Source organism: Mustelus asterias, chromosome 3 (genome assembly GCF_964213995.1).
Source record: "Mustelus asterias chromosome 3, sMusAst1.hap1.1, whole genome shotgun sequence".
Taxonomy (NCBI): domain Eukaryota; kingdom Metazoa; phylum Chordata; class Chondrichthyes; order Carcharhiniformes; family Triakidae; genus Mustelus; species Mustelus asterias.
Window position 1 is genome coordinate 101,086,829 of NC_135803.1, and position 15,245 is coordinate 101,102,073.

Consider the following 15,245-nt stretch of genomic DNA (forward strand, 5'->3'; position numbering starts at 1 on the left):
TAGAACAATACACCATGGACCCAACCAGGAAAGAGGCTATTTTAATTTTTTAGCTTTTGTAATCAGACAGGATTGATTAATGATCTCATTGCAATGGATTCACTGGGAATAAGTGATCAGAATATGACAGCATTTCACACCGAGCGCGAGATTGACGTATATTGGTTGAAACTTAAAGCTAATTATATAGATATGAGGGGGGAATTAGCTAACCTACTTTGAAAAATTAATTCGGAAGATATGCTCGCAGATGAAGAATGGTGAACATTTAAATAAATATTTCATAATTCTCTGCATGCCATTGAGAAATTATCCATAAATTGGGACTATCTGATCTGTGTGTTTCTTTATAACACTCTGAGCTGTTGGGACTCTTAATAATTAAATTAATTAAATATTTTTCCACAAATGCCAAACAGCTTTTATCTTACCAAGCCCCTTAAGGTTGCAGATAAGACGTTTTACCCCATTTATAAAGAAAGCTTATTCGCACCTGACAGCACTATCTTTGGAAGTTTCCAGATCAAATTTTCCTTGTTTTTAAGGCAGTCTGTCAACTTTTTGCTTGCTTGTTTGTTCAACTGAAGACTTTATTGAATCAGTTCCCAATGAAACTGCAGAAAAAATCTGTCCCTACATTAACAGTGAGTGGAGCTAAATTAGCTGTCTTACCAGGAGATGCTGTAAATGGCTGAAGTTATAGTTTTTAAAAAAGTTTATTTATCAGTCACAAGTAAGGCTTACAGTAACACTGCAATGAAGTTACTGTGAAATTCCCCTAGTCGCCACAGTCCGTCGCCTGTTCGGGTCAATGCACCTAACCAACACGTCTTTCAGAATGTGGGAGGAAACCAGAGCACCCGGAGGAAACCCACACAGACACGGAGGGAACGTGCAAACTCCACACAGACAGTGACCAAAGCTGGGAATTGAACCTGGCTCTGTGAAGCAGCAATCCTAACCACTAATACTGTGCTGCCCTGTGCCGCTAAGTGGGAACTGGAAAGTCTGGTGTAATAGAGGGTTGTTTGAGGTTGGAACAAAGATAGTTTGGTGAGCCCTAGATTTAATCTTCTCTAATGTGTGTGTGCCATTTACCAAGCCCACAATATATGAGTGCCAAAAACAAGCAAGTGTGGTGTTTGAACCAAAACCTTAGACAGATCCATAGCCATCATTTGTCATGAACAGGGCAAAACAATACCTGGGAACTCGGTATGAGAGGCTTATTATATGTTGTTGTATTATCTGTAAATACCTGTAAAGAGCAGAGAGCTAATTAGCTAGGAACTGATTATGTGCAAGTGTTTCAGGGGCCAACATTTCAGGCAGGACTAGGGTCAAATGATGTGTAGCAGAACCAGTTCAACAACCCCCCCCCCCCATTGTAAAAAGCAGCATGACAAACCCGAAACATGAAAACTCTTATCTTTCCAAGTTTGAAGTGTGTTTGTTACCAACACCAAGGATCCAACTAGCACACATAGTAATGCTCATAGATTTAAATGTACAACAGATAAAAATAAAAATGGACAAGAAAGCGGTGGTCCAGGGAGGTATTCGCCCATTTTATTTTCTGGATATTTAAAGCGCAGATATCTGTTGTGTTAATGCTATTTGTCATTGCAATTACAACATTAAAAGAGAAAAGGTTGTTGGTTTTGTTACATGTTTGCTTCATAGCAGCAATAAAGCAGAAAAAATTAAATCTGAAAGTGAAAGCTTGAGCTTTGAAATGAAATATTAGGCTGTTTCTATTTATGTCAAACAGATCTGCATTTTTCTCTGAGCTGTTGGTTGTGCTTGGGCAGTTCAGCAAATGGAAGAGAGAACGGCCTTTGCAGTGTTAATACTGTACTTACCTTGCAACAGGGATACTGTCACACACTGAATTGCCAGCTCTCATTTTAAGCTCTGAAAAGCCAAGAATGTCAATAAATGTGTTGATTTGTGCTTTGCCCATTAATGGCAGCATTAATGTAAATTACGACCGTATATAAATATGACATCAAAGAGATTGTACATCGTATGGCACAAGATAATCAGCTTGACAGACTGCACAGAATTGATTTCAGTGAATGTATTTTTGGTTTATTATCTTAAAAACATCACATAAGTGAATGCACGTGCTTCAGGAGGGATGTATCCCAGCATTGCAAAGAGTGTTCAAAGGGGCTATTTGCTCTGGCGAATCTTCACCCACAGTTGGTAAATTGAGGCTGGGGTGGCCCAGTAGCACAGTGATTAGCACTGCTGCCTCACAACGCCAGGGACCCGGGTTCAATTCCAGCCATGGGTCACGGTCTGTGTAGAGAGATTGCACATTCTCCCTGTATCTGCATGGGTTTCCTCCTGGTGCTCTAGTTTCCTCCCACAGACTAGGTTCCTCCCATAGTCCAAAGATGTTAGGTTAGATGGATTAGCCATGGGAAATGTGTAGGATTAAAGGGATGGCGGGTGGGGGCCTGGGTAAGATACTGTAAGAGAGTCGGTGCGGGTGCGATGGGCCGAATGGCCTCCTTCTGCACTGCAGGGATTCTATGGTTAGTTCCTTCTCTCTTGCCATGAAGAAATTAGTTTCATTTGCCTTTCCTGGATCAAATGTAGATAATCTCACTCTTCCTTGCATTGATTCATTGAAATGCAAGGATTCTTCTGTTGAACATGGTTCCTTAACTGTGTCAGTGCATATTTTGTCTCTTAGGGTTATTTGTTAATTTTGTGTTGTACCAAAAACCTCTTAGTTCCTGGTATTCCATACTTAGTTATTCTGAGCAGGGCAGCACAGTGTTTAGCACTGCTGTCTCACAGCTCCAGGGACCCGGGTGCAATTCCCAGCTTGGTTTACTGTCTGTGCAGAGTGTGCACATTCTCCCTGTGCCTGCGTGCGTTTCCTCCGGGTGCTCCGGTTTCCTCCCACAGTTCGAAAGACGTGCTGCTTAGGTACATTGGCCATGCTAAATTCTCCCTCGGTGTACTTGAACAGGCGTCGGAGTGTGGCTTTGACAAAGTGTCATCTGGACTCGAAACATCAGCTCTTTTCTCTCCTTACAGATGCTGCCAGACCTGCTGAGATTTTCCAGCATTTTCTCTTTTGGTTTCAGATTCCAGCATCTGCAATAATTTGCTTTTATTTATATGTGGCGACTAGGGGATTTTCACAGTAAGTTTATTGCAGTGTTAATGTAAGCCTACTTGTGGCACTAATAAATAAACCCAGAAAGCTCCAAAGAGACAGTATAATGTCTGTCTGAAAACCTTATCTAATACATTGCTATAAATGGCAGAAAGTACATATCCCTGAGGAAGACCATGTGTCATATTCTTCCAATCAAAGTATGTCCCATGCTCCCTACCCTGTCTCCTACGTCCCAGAATCCCTCCACTTCAATCTGACTTTGTTTTTCCAGTAACTGCACACGAAGGAACCTATTAAATGCCTTCAGGAAGTTTGTATAGATAATTTTATAGACATTGCCCTGCCAAACATTTCATTGACCTCCTCTTAAAAACTCAATTGGATTAGTCAGAAATGAGCAACTCTTTACACAGAATGCCTACAGTGCCGAAGGAGGCCATTTGGCCCATCGAGTCTGCACCAACCACAATCCCACCCAGGCCCTATCCTCATGCATTTACCCTAGGTAGTCCCCCTGACACTAAGGGGCAACTTAGCATGGCCAATCCACCTAATCCACACATCTTTGGACTGTGGGAGGAAACCGGAGCATCCGGAGGAAACCCACGCAGACACGGGGAGAGCGTGCAAGCTCCACACAGACAGTGACCCGAGCCGAGAATCGAATCCGGGTCCCTGGCGCTGTGAGGCAGCAGTGCTAACCATTGTGCTACCGTGTTCTTTGATCTTGGTATTGTAACCCTTTTGTTCCTTAACTGCATCAGTATGGATTTTGTCTTTTATAAGTATTTGATAGTTTTGTGTTCTACCAAAAACATCTTGGTTCTTGTTATTACGTATTTAGTTATTCTCTGAGCCCAGAAAGCTTCAAAGACACAGCAAAATGTTAATTAAACTCATCCACCATATCTATTATGTCCGTCCCGTCCTCTGTATTGGATCATGGTACAAAAATTTCCACTGAAAATACAGATTACAGTAGAAGGGGAGCTAAGTTCAAACCCCACTCCAGTCATTGAGCGTATAATGCAAGCTGATATTTCAGTGTCTTGTTGACTATTTCAGTACTCTCATGGCTATCCTTCTATGCTTTGAAAAGATGTGTTCATTCAAAGTTTGCTTCCCATGCCAAATTCTGCTTGTCCATTCTTCACCATCTCGAAGGCCTCAAATTTTCAATTATTGCCCTTGTATTTAAATTCTTTCTTGGCCTTGTGCTGTAGTGTCATTGCAGTCATACCTTCTGAATCATCTGTCCTCTGCACCTAGTTCATCTACCTCTCTCATTCCATCATTGGCAGATGTGCCTGCTTAGGCCCCATTCTAGAATTATTTCCTCCAATCCCTCCAGCTTCCTATCTCTTTCTCTTTGAATATCCTGACTAAAACATGCCTCCTCATCAAGCTTCTGGTCTTCCCTCCTAAAATGTCTTTCTTTGGCTAGTACTCCATTTTTCTCTGCTGTGAAGCACTTTGGACTTTCTACATGCTAGAGGAACAATGTAAATGCTGCTGTTATTGTTAAGTTGGTGCTGAATTGTCAGATATTCCATTCTTAGGATGGGATGTTAAATTAAGAACCTTTTGCTCTTCAGTTGAAGATTAAAGATCCTGTCATGCTATTTTTAGCAGCCAAGAACACCAAACGAAAAGAGATTAACTGGCTCTTAATTCATTGATCTCTCTGGGACTTGACTCCGTAAAGTGTCAGCTCTATTTACTTACATCACCATCAATAAACAAAATTAAGGCATTTTACTTGATGTTTGCGAGGGGTGTACCAAAGCTCTTTATAAACTCAGGCTTCTTTAATGCGACATCTAAATAGTCAATTCTCATTCCAGAACAGCAAGGTGGTTAGCTCTGCTTTTCTGGCGAGGGTGGTCCTGGATAAAATGAAACTAGGTCATGATCCTAATAGCCCGTTGAACACAAATATATCCATAGATTTGGTCTTGCTGTCACTGCTCTGATACGGCCACTTTGCTAAGTCATCCATTAGAGTTGAACACAAGAAATGGGAAAAATACACTGGAGCCGCAAAGGCAGTGAGTGTATCATTTCAGGTAAATGTGTAGAAAAATATTGAAATAATGTGGTGATATTAGATCTGTGATGTACCCCTCCCTTGCCTGCCCGCACACTTCTGCACTAAATTCCCTTTCGTTAGGCCAAGAAAATTAGCAGTCTTGATATTTATGTCTGTCAGTTATTAACATTTTTCTATCCTATTTTGCATATCATTGTCTGGGCTTTTTCCGGGTCCCTGGAATTTTCTCCCCGTGTCTGCGTGGGTTTCCTCCGGGTGCTCCGATTTCCTCCCATAGTCCAAAGATGTGTGGGATAGGTGGATTGGCCTTGCTAAATTCTCCCTTAGGGTCAGGGGGACTAGCTAGGGTTAATGCATGGGGTTATGGGGATAGGGCCTGAGTGGGATTGTGGTCGGTGGAGACTCAGTGGGCTGAATGGCCTCCTTCTGCACTGTAGGATTCTATGGTCCATAACTTCATGTCACACACATCAGCTTGCTAGACATTATGGTGAGGATTTGCAAAGTATTTCAAAGTAACTTTAAGTCATTTGGAGATGTTTGTACAGTAACTACCTGCATTCAGAAATGTTAACCATTTGTCCTGACACAGCGCTAATCCTGTGGCAACTGTTGTGTAAACAGGTGTAAAATTAATATTGCCACCAGTGAATGCATGGAGATATCTATTTTAGATTGCTTTACAGGAGAAGTTACTAGAAGCAAATAGCAGTGAAGTCAATATTATCAAGCCTCCTTATCACTTGACCTGACTAGTTTGTTTTGTTTATGTGGCATTTTCACAAAATAAAATGTTTCAAGGCAATTCCCAGGATCATTATAAAATCAAATATGATATCAAGCCACAAAGCTGAGAGGTCCATTATCAGGAGGCATAGATTTAAGTTTAGTTTATTTATTAGTGTCACAAGTAGGCTAACATTAACACTGCAATGAAGTTGCAGTGAAAATCCTCTAGTCGCGCCACACTGGCGCCTTTTCGGGTACACTGTGGGAGGATTTAGCATGGCCAATGCACCTAACCTGAATGTCTGTCGGACTGTGGGAGGAACCGGAGCACCTAGAGGAAACCCATGCAGACACGGGGTGATCATGCAGACTCTGCACAGGCAGTGACCCAAGCTGGGAATCGAACCCGGGTCCCTGGCACTGTGAGGAAGCAGTGCTAACCACTGTGCCTCCTGATTGCGAGAAGGTGATTGGCAGAAGAATTAAAGGGGGCATGAAGATAAGCACTTACCCTCAGAAGGCGATGGGCGTCTGGAATTCACTGCCTAAATCGGCGGTTGAAGCTGAAACACCCAACTCATTTAAAAGGCACTTGGATCTGGATATGAAGTGCTGTAAACTGCAAGGTTAAGGACCAAGTGTTGGAAAATAGGATGAAACTGAGTAGCTAGTTTCTTTTTTCTCATTTCTTTAGCCAGGGCAAACACGATGGGCTGAATGCCCTCTCTCTGCACTGTAACTATTCTATGGTTCTACAGTATGGAGATATTAAGTCAAATGACCAAAAGCTTGGTTAAAGAGTTGGATTTCAGGGAGTGTCTTAAAGGAGGAAAGCAAGGTGTGGGGAGTTTTATGGAGGGAATTCCAGAGCTTAGGACCTATAAACTGAACACATGGCCATCAATGGTGGCATGCTTAAAACCTGCAATGTTCAAGAAGACAGAATTAGAGGACTGCAGATTACTCGGGTGTTGAAGGCACAGAATCCAGTGAATAATGACATCAATTGGACTTGTAGATTAGAAAGCACTTGTCCCAAGCAAAGAAGGATTACAAGAATTAATAGACTGGTAACATTAGACATTCCGAACTTTTGTTCCAATCCAAAGTAAAGCACCAAAATCACCAAGAAATATTCATACAAGGATGAAAACTGGAACAAGTGCAAGAATTCAAGTATTTAGGAAACCTATCTGCTGAAGGAAGATGCAACAAAGTAGGAAGAACAAGGGTAGCGATGGGAAAGGTAGTCGGAACACAAATTGAATTGAAAGTTGCGCCAGTTTTGATAATTTGTTTTCCCCTCGCACTTGTATCTGACTCGTATGCATATCAATGAACATAAAATCTGTCGTGAGCCAATGCGAGTGAGTAGGTCTGCAGTCCGCCTTTTTAAACAAATATTCCTTACTGTAATTGAGACAGGTTACTCGATACAGTTTATAAATACAGTCGGCAATGGATTTATCACAAAACATGTGGATTGTTTATCAGTCTAGTTCACAATCTGATGAGTACTTCAATATTAAGTAACTGAAAGTGAGTGTAAAACACCACATACAGCCACTTGCTAGTTATATTTGTGTATTCAGTTTCTTACAACATTTTTTAAAATTAAAAGCTTTCAAAATGTATCCCTGTGCCTAGAAGGTCGTCTGAGGGCCGCAAACAGGAGCAGCTAGTGGTGATTAGCTTAGTGGCATTCACTCTAGGCGTACGGCCTGGTTTGTAGAATGGGTCAGATTTCAGACTGTTTTTAATCCCAACATAAAACACTGCAGAAACTCGATTTATGCTGACTGCATGAAATATGTACTGGAAATTCCTCCATCTTTTGCTTTGGATTTAGCTGATTTGAAGAAAATTACATTGGAAAAATAACTGAGTGGAATCTCCAAGCCCCTATGTCAGTGGAGGATAAAATGGATGTTTTAGCTCACTCGGTTTTGAGTAACTAGCTGTGGAGGTTGGTTGCTTTTGTTCTAAACAGTTCACAACTGTTGCCAAAGCCCTCTGATTGAATCATAACTTTGAGCGCTCTGTGACCAGGATTGAAAATCCCGAACGTTGTGTTGCCTGCCTGGTGTCGGGTTCGGGATATCTCATCTGGGCTGTGGAGGAACTCTGAGTGGGAGGGTAAAGATCTAGTTATCATGGTCCACGTAGCTACCAATGTCATAGGTAGAACAGGAACAAAGGTTCTGCTAAGGGAGTATGAACAGCTGGGAGCTAAATTAGAAAGCAGAACCAAGAAGGTAATAATGCCTGGATTACTACCTGAGCCGCGAGCAAATTGGCACAGAGTCACTAAGATGAAGGAGTAAATGCATGGCTCAAAAATTGGTGTGGGAGGAATGGGTTTGAATTCATAGGACATCGGCACCAGTATTGGGGAAGATTCCTCACTGGGGAAGATGGGACCTGTTCCGATGGGACAGTCTTCTGAATCATGCTGGGACCAGAGACCTGGTGAATCGTATAACTAGGGCTGTAGATAGGGCTTTAAACTAAATAGTGGGGGGAACGTTCAGTTGTATGGAGAATTAGAAAATCAAAGTTAAAGGAGAGGGTAGAAGTGCAGGTTAATGATGAGGACTTTCAAATAGTTAAAGGAGCCGAGGGCTCAGGAGAGGTTAGTAAAGTTTCCTGACCACGGAATAGAACAGAGAGTATAGAAGATGGCAGGAATCTAACCTCAGGCAGAGCAAAAAAGATGACAAGTATGAGACGGGAGGTGGTCAATGCAGGACTGAGGGTGTTGTACCTAAATGCGCGCAGTATACGGAACAAGGTAAATAAGCTTGTTGCGCACATTGAAATTGGCTGGTACGATGTTTTGGGCATCACAGAGACGTGGCTGCAAGGGGATCAGGGCTGGGATCTAAATATCCAAGGATATGTGTCCTATCAAAAGGACAGGCAGATGGGCAAAGAGGGCAGGATTGCCTTGTTAGTAAGAAATGAAGTTAAATCGACAGCAAGAAGCGATATAGGATCAGAAAGCATAGAATCTCTCTGGGTAGATTTGAGGAATCGCAAAGGTAAAAAGACCATGATGCGAGTTATGTACAGGCCCCCTAGCAGTAGTCAGAATGTAGGGCAGAAAATAAATCAGGAGATAGAAAAGGCATATAAAAAAGACAGTATTACAATAATCATGGGGTACTTCAATATGCAGGTGGACTGGGGAAATCAGGTAGATAGTAGATTCCAAGAAAAGGAATTTGTGGAATGCCTAAAAGATTTTTTTTGGAGCAGCTTCTGACAGAGTCTACTGGGGAACAGACAATTCTGGATTTGGTGATTTGTAATGACGCAGACGTGATTAGGGAACTTAAGTGGTGAATCTGTGGAACTCTTTGCCGCAGAAGGCTGTGGAGGCTAGGTCATTGAGTGTCTTTAAGACAGAGATAGATAGGTTCTTGATTAATAAGGGGATTGATTAATAAGGGGAAAAGACAGGAGAATGGGGATGAGAAAAATATCAGCCATGATTGAATGGCGGAGCAGACTTGATGGGCCGAGTGGCCTAATTCAGATCCTCTGTCTTATGGTCTAATCTCTTCTGCTTTATGCAAAAGATACACTATCATTTCTTCTTGAACAAAATACTGCAGATGTTAGAAATCGGAAAAATAAACAGAAGTAGCTAGAAAACACATAGCAGGTGAGGTAGCATGTCAGGAAACAGGTGCTTTTAAGTAATTTATATTTGCATTTTTGAGTATTAGAAACAAGTTATAGATTTAAGTGAGTTTAATTTTTTATGTTTCTGTGTAAGAAAGGGTTAAAATTTTAGTTGGATTCATGTCAGACAAAAGTGATTGCATGTCTGTATGTTTGAGTTTCATTTCAAACCGTGCCTGTATTGTGATTGTAGAGTTTGTGACATAAAAACAAACATGTCTTAAAAAGCAACTGGGGGCCACATTTAGGTTAGAAAGATTTTTTTGAGTTTAGTTTTAAGCTGGACCCAGTAGCACTTGGATTTGGCAGCTGGAGAGGAAACCGCTCTCACAGAAACTGCCAGAAGAAAAGCAGGACAATGGAGTAAGGGCATGAAAGCAAGTCCCAGAAGTTAAAGAACAGATAGTTCTAGAAGCCAGAGAATGAAAAGAGAAGTCCCAGACAGACTGAAGTCAAAGGGACAAAAGGAACTGGAAATTGAACAAGTTACTGTTCACTTAAGGTATCGAAAAGGACAGAGAGAGTCTTCCAGTTACAGATAGAACTGAAAGGTGCAGACCTGATTAAGTCGGCTGGTGAGAAGCCAGGTATCGGAGTAATTCTAAGCCTGGTGACACCTTCACACAGCCTGTGAAGCAGTGGTGTTTTTAGTGGCATGACTGGATACCTGAGAGATTATGTGGAAACTTGAATGCATATGACGATCCAGGGCAGAGGAATATTAAAAGGAGAGGTTGAGATCCTAGAAGTAGATCCATGGTGAAGGCATCTGAAAGAAAGCTTTGGCTGGGAGAAGATTCCAAGGTGTGTCTTTTTGAGAGTAGAGTCTGGAAACGCTCATGTGGAAGTCAGAGTTCCAATGAAACCAGTTGGCTCACAGTATGACCTGGGGGGATCTGATGAGAAATCCACAGAAGTTGTACTGTGTGGCATCTGTCAGAAGTTGGGGGCGGGTGTCTGACCCAGTTGGCCTGTTGGTTTACATGGACTGTGTACTTAGAACATTATAGTACAGGGTATAAATCTGTGTAGATTTGTGATGATGTAGATGGGGTGAAGGAGTACAGTATTATAGCCAATCTTTTCATTTTATTCTTTTGTTCATAGTTAATTGGCAGTCCTGTGGCTCTTCATCCACCCATCTAAACAAATCTAAAAGTTACGGACTATTGAGACAGTGTTCAGTTCTGGGACCTCACTGTCTCGTAGTAACATCAGTTGGGATTGTAACAAGCATCTTTGGAGAGAGAAGCAAGTTTGTGTCAAGTCACTGACTGTTCACCAAAATAGATAACCCATTGATCTGACGCATTAATCCTGTAGCTGCTACATGGCCTGCAGAGTGTTTTCCAGTATTATCTGTTTTTACTTCAGAATTTCTTATAATCGCACGATCAGTCAAGAATCCAAGTGTTACAACTGATACTTTGGTGACTCGTGTCAGAAGTGCTGTTTCTCATCTTGGCGTTTGCAGAGCTGAATAGTAATGCAATCCCACAGACTGCCTCTGTGCAATGTTTTACAGTGTAGTTGTGTGCCGGGGCAAAGTTATTAACCTCCTGTTGGTGGGCTGTCTTATGAGGAAAGGTTGGACAGGGTACGTTTGCAGTTTAGAAGAGTAAGAGACAACTGGATTGAAACAGATGAGATCCTGAGGGGTATTAACAGGGTGGATGCGGAGAAAATGGTTCCTCTTGTGGGAGATTCTAAAATTAGGGGGTCACTGTTTTAAAATAAGTAGTCGCCCATTTAAAGCAGAGATGAGGCAAAAAAAAATTCTCTGAGGGCCTTGAGTCCTGAAAGATTTGTGCTAGTAGAGTCTTTGAATATTTTTAAGATGTGGAGATGCCGGCGTTGGACTGGGGTAGGCACAGTAAGAAGTCTCGCAACACCAGGTTAAAGTCCAACAGGTTTATTTGGTAGCATGACCTTTTGGAGGCAGCGCTCCAAAAGCTTGTGCTACCAAATAAACATGTTGGACTTTAACCTGGTGTTGTGATTTCTTACTGTGAATATTTTTAAGGCAGAGGTGTTTAGATTCTTCATAAGCAACGGGATGGTAGGTTAATGGGAGTAGACGGGATGCAGATTTGGGGTTACTATCAGATCAATCATGATCTTACTAAATGGCAGGTTTGAGGGGCTGAATGGCCTACTCCTGCTTGTTTGTATGATCTGGTTTCTTAAGTATAATGAGAGGATAGTTAATTAGTGCATGTCCTGACCTTTCAAACTTAGCCTGAGGTTGGTCCTGTGCTTCTGCACACCAACCAGTCCCCTCATTTTCCACTTCCTTTCCTGAAGCTGACTACTCCTGCTGGGGTATGATTCACTTTTGGTAGTTAAGTTTAGAGCTAAGGCAGGTCAAATCAGCCGAGGTAAGATCAGCTGTAATCTAATAGAGTGGCAGAGCAGGGCCAGGGGTTGAATTGTTAATCATGTTTCACTGATAATAGCAGTTCTGTGATCCCTTGTTGCTAATTATTCTTCAAGTGAGGATTCTCAGCAGGGATCACTGGGAGGCTGACCACAACGTCACCCAATTCAATCCACGTGCATTTTCCCGCAGTTGGGAACCCGGATGATTTCTTGCCCTTCCCTGTCCTACCGTATTGCAGTAAGCTTGTGATCTCCATCTTTGAAGCACAGAAAATAGGAGCAGCAAACTCCTGCTCTCTTCCAATGCCCCTTGGCATGTTTAGAGTCTATTTTCTCTCTCTTTCCTCAAATACATTCAGTGAGTTGACCTCCACAGCCTTCTGTGGTAGGGAATTCCACAAGTTCACCAGCCTCTGAGTTAAGAAATTTCTCTTCACCTCAGCCCTAAATGGCCTACCCCATATCCTGAGCCTGTGACCCTGTGTTCTATATCTCTCTCCACCCCCCCCCCCCCCTTCCCAGCCAGAGGAAACAGCATCTCTGCATCCAGTCTGTCCAGCCCCATAAGAATTTTATATGCTTCAATTAGATCCACTCTCATTCTTCTAAATTCCAGTGAATACAGGCCCAGTCGACCCAATCTCTTCTGGCACGACAATCCTGCCATCCCAGGAATCAGTCTGGCGAATCTTCGCTGCACTCCCTCTATGGCAAGTATATCCTTTTGTGGCAATGGAGACCAAAGCTGCACATAAAATTCCAAGTGTGGTATCACGAAGGCCTTGTATAACTGCAGTAAGACATCCTTGCTTCTGTACTCCAGTCCTCTTGCAATGAAGACTAACATACAATTTGCCTTCCCTCTACATGACTAAAATCAGCACAGATCTGGCGCTGAACCCAAGAGCTTCATTATCTATGGCTTAGTTCAGTGATGATGTGGAGATGCCGGCGTTGGACTGGGGTAAACATAGTAAGAAGTCTCACAACACCAGGTTAAAGTCCAACAGGTTTATTTGGTAGCAAAAGCCACTAGCTTTCGGAGCGCTTGCTGCCCCTTTGCCAGGTGAGTGTCACCTGACGAAGGGGCAGCAAGCGCTCTGAAAGCTAGTGGCATTTGCTACCAACTAAACCCGTTGGACTTTAACCTGGTGTTGTGAGACTTCTTTCTTAGTTCAGCGATACAGGCGTTCCTGTAACTTTCACAAGTCAAATTGTAAGGCTTGGACTGTCACTTCTCAAATCTTTCAGTTGAGCAGAAGCCTAGTGCTTATGTAACTGTTACATCTGTCAGAAATGTCTCAAGTGCTTCACATATGGCACACTTCTTTGAAGTCCAACGATTGTGATGGAGATTAATGTGACTGATGGGTAGCGCACAGCATGACCCTATAAACATTAAGGACATGAAGGGCTGGGAAAATGTAGGCCAGTACACCAGGAGAATTTTCTGTTCATCTTTGAATTGTACCGAGGAATCATTAACATCCCCTTAAACCACTACAACAGGTAGGGCAGATCATGGATTGATGTCTTATTCAAATAACAGCACATCATTCTCTCTATACTGTAATGCAGTGTGAGTGATCCTGAAAAGCAAAGCAAATACTCGGTTGTTTCTTTTTCACTTTTTTTCCCCCTCTGATTTGTATAACGTGGAGGCATTTATTACTGCCGTTTCTAAGTTTTTAGAGATTTCATCAACAAAGCGAACCTCATAATTCAGAGGCACAAACTCTGGTGTCATTTTGTGTCCTTTCTGGTTTGGGGTTTTATAAGGCAGATTGCTGAATCAATGAGTCCACCATCTTTGTGAGCACAAGGTTTCAGATCTCTATCCCTCTCAAAATGTTTAAAGTTTATTTATTAGTGTCACAAGTGGGCTTACGTTAACACTGCAGTGAAGTCACTGTGAAAATCTCCTAGTCGCCACATTCCGGCACCTGTTCGGGTACACTGAGGGAGAATTTAGCATGGTCAATGCACGTAACCAGCACATCTTTCAGACTGTGGGAAGAAACCAGACCACCTGGAGGAAACCCACACAGACATAGGAAGAATGTGCAGACTCCGTACAGACAGTGACCCAAGCCCGGAATTGAACCTGGGTCCCTGGCGCTGTGAGGGAGCAGTGCTAACCACTATGCCACCATGCCCATGCTAAGTTTGTGGGGGTTAGATTTCCAGTCACATAGTAACGCTATGTTAATGAGGGTGGCTCTAAATGTCAATCGATCATTTGAAGTGCCACTCCTTCATTGTACTTGGAAATGCAATTTATTTTAATGCATCTCACTCTTGAAAGAAGCACAGCTTTGTATGTTGAAACCAGTTTTCTATCAGTCACACCATTGCCACTGATTAAATGTCGTTTTTCACATTTCCCTGCTGCTGTGTTTCCAAAAAGCAAAAGATCTTGCAGTCAATAGGCAGCTTTTATCCAGTGTTCGCTCAAATAAAGTAATCAATCACATCAATCACCCTAACTCAATTATCATAACTGACTTCAACTTCTGCCTTCAGTACATACTTATCTTGTGTGAAATTGAAGCTTCCTAAAATTGAGATGTGCACAGAACTGCATACGGTTGCCTGCGCTTTCCATACTGAATGAAAGATTTAAAACTTCTTTCCCCTTCTGTCCGTTTAGATTCCACAGATCAGTTATGCCTCCACTGCCCCGGAGTTGAGTGATAACAGCAGCTATGCTTTCTTCTCCCGCGTCGTTCCACCGGACTCTTATCAGACTCAGGCGATGGTGGACATTGTGAAGGCTTTCGGATGGAATTACGTGTCCACACTGGCTTCGGAAGGGAGCTACGGTGAGAGTGGAGTGGAGGCCTTCGTGCAGGTCTCCAAGGAAGCTGGTAAGAAGGCACACACTCTCGATTCAAGTGCGTGGCGCCAATTCCTTGGTGGCGGGTGAAGCCATTTTCATTAAACGTCGCGCGAGGTGACGGAATGCTGTCCAACCTTAAATCAACTTAACAGCATCAAAGTACTGTGCCTCAATCAGATTTGTTCAGACTGAACTGAGCTGCAAGGTCAAGTAGATTTTTTTTTAAAAAAGCATAAATGATCAAATTCTGAAATTCCAAGACAAATGTACAGAAGTTACTTTGACAGAAACCAGACAAATAGAAAGGTGATGATTCTAAGTGAAGAGCTGGAAAAATATTTGCCCAAATTTGGGGAGAGAGGTTACTGTAATTAAGGGCACATTCCCTTTTTATTTACTTGCATTCCCCCATGCAGTCTCTT

General features: G+C 42.4%; 1 protein-coding gene across 1 annotated transcript in view; it reads left to right on the plus strand.

Annotated features, from left to right (window-relative positions):
- Nucleotides 1-15,245, plus strand: part of LOC144484720 (metabotropic glutamate receptor 7-like) — a 664,948-nt gene that overhangs the window by 208,840 nt on the left and 440,863 nt on the right. Inside the window, exon 3 of the mRNA XM_078203160.1 lies at nt 14,635-14,851. Within this exon, the coding sequence (XP_078059286.1) occupies nt 14,635-14,851 (217 nt within the window). The remainder of the gene's footprint in view (nt 1-14,634; nt 14,852-15,245) is intronic.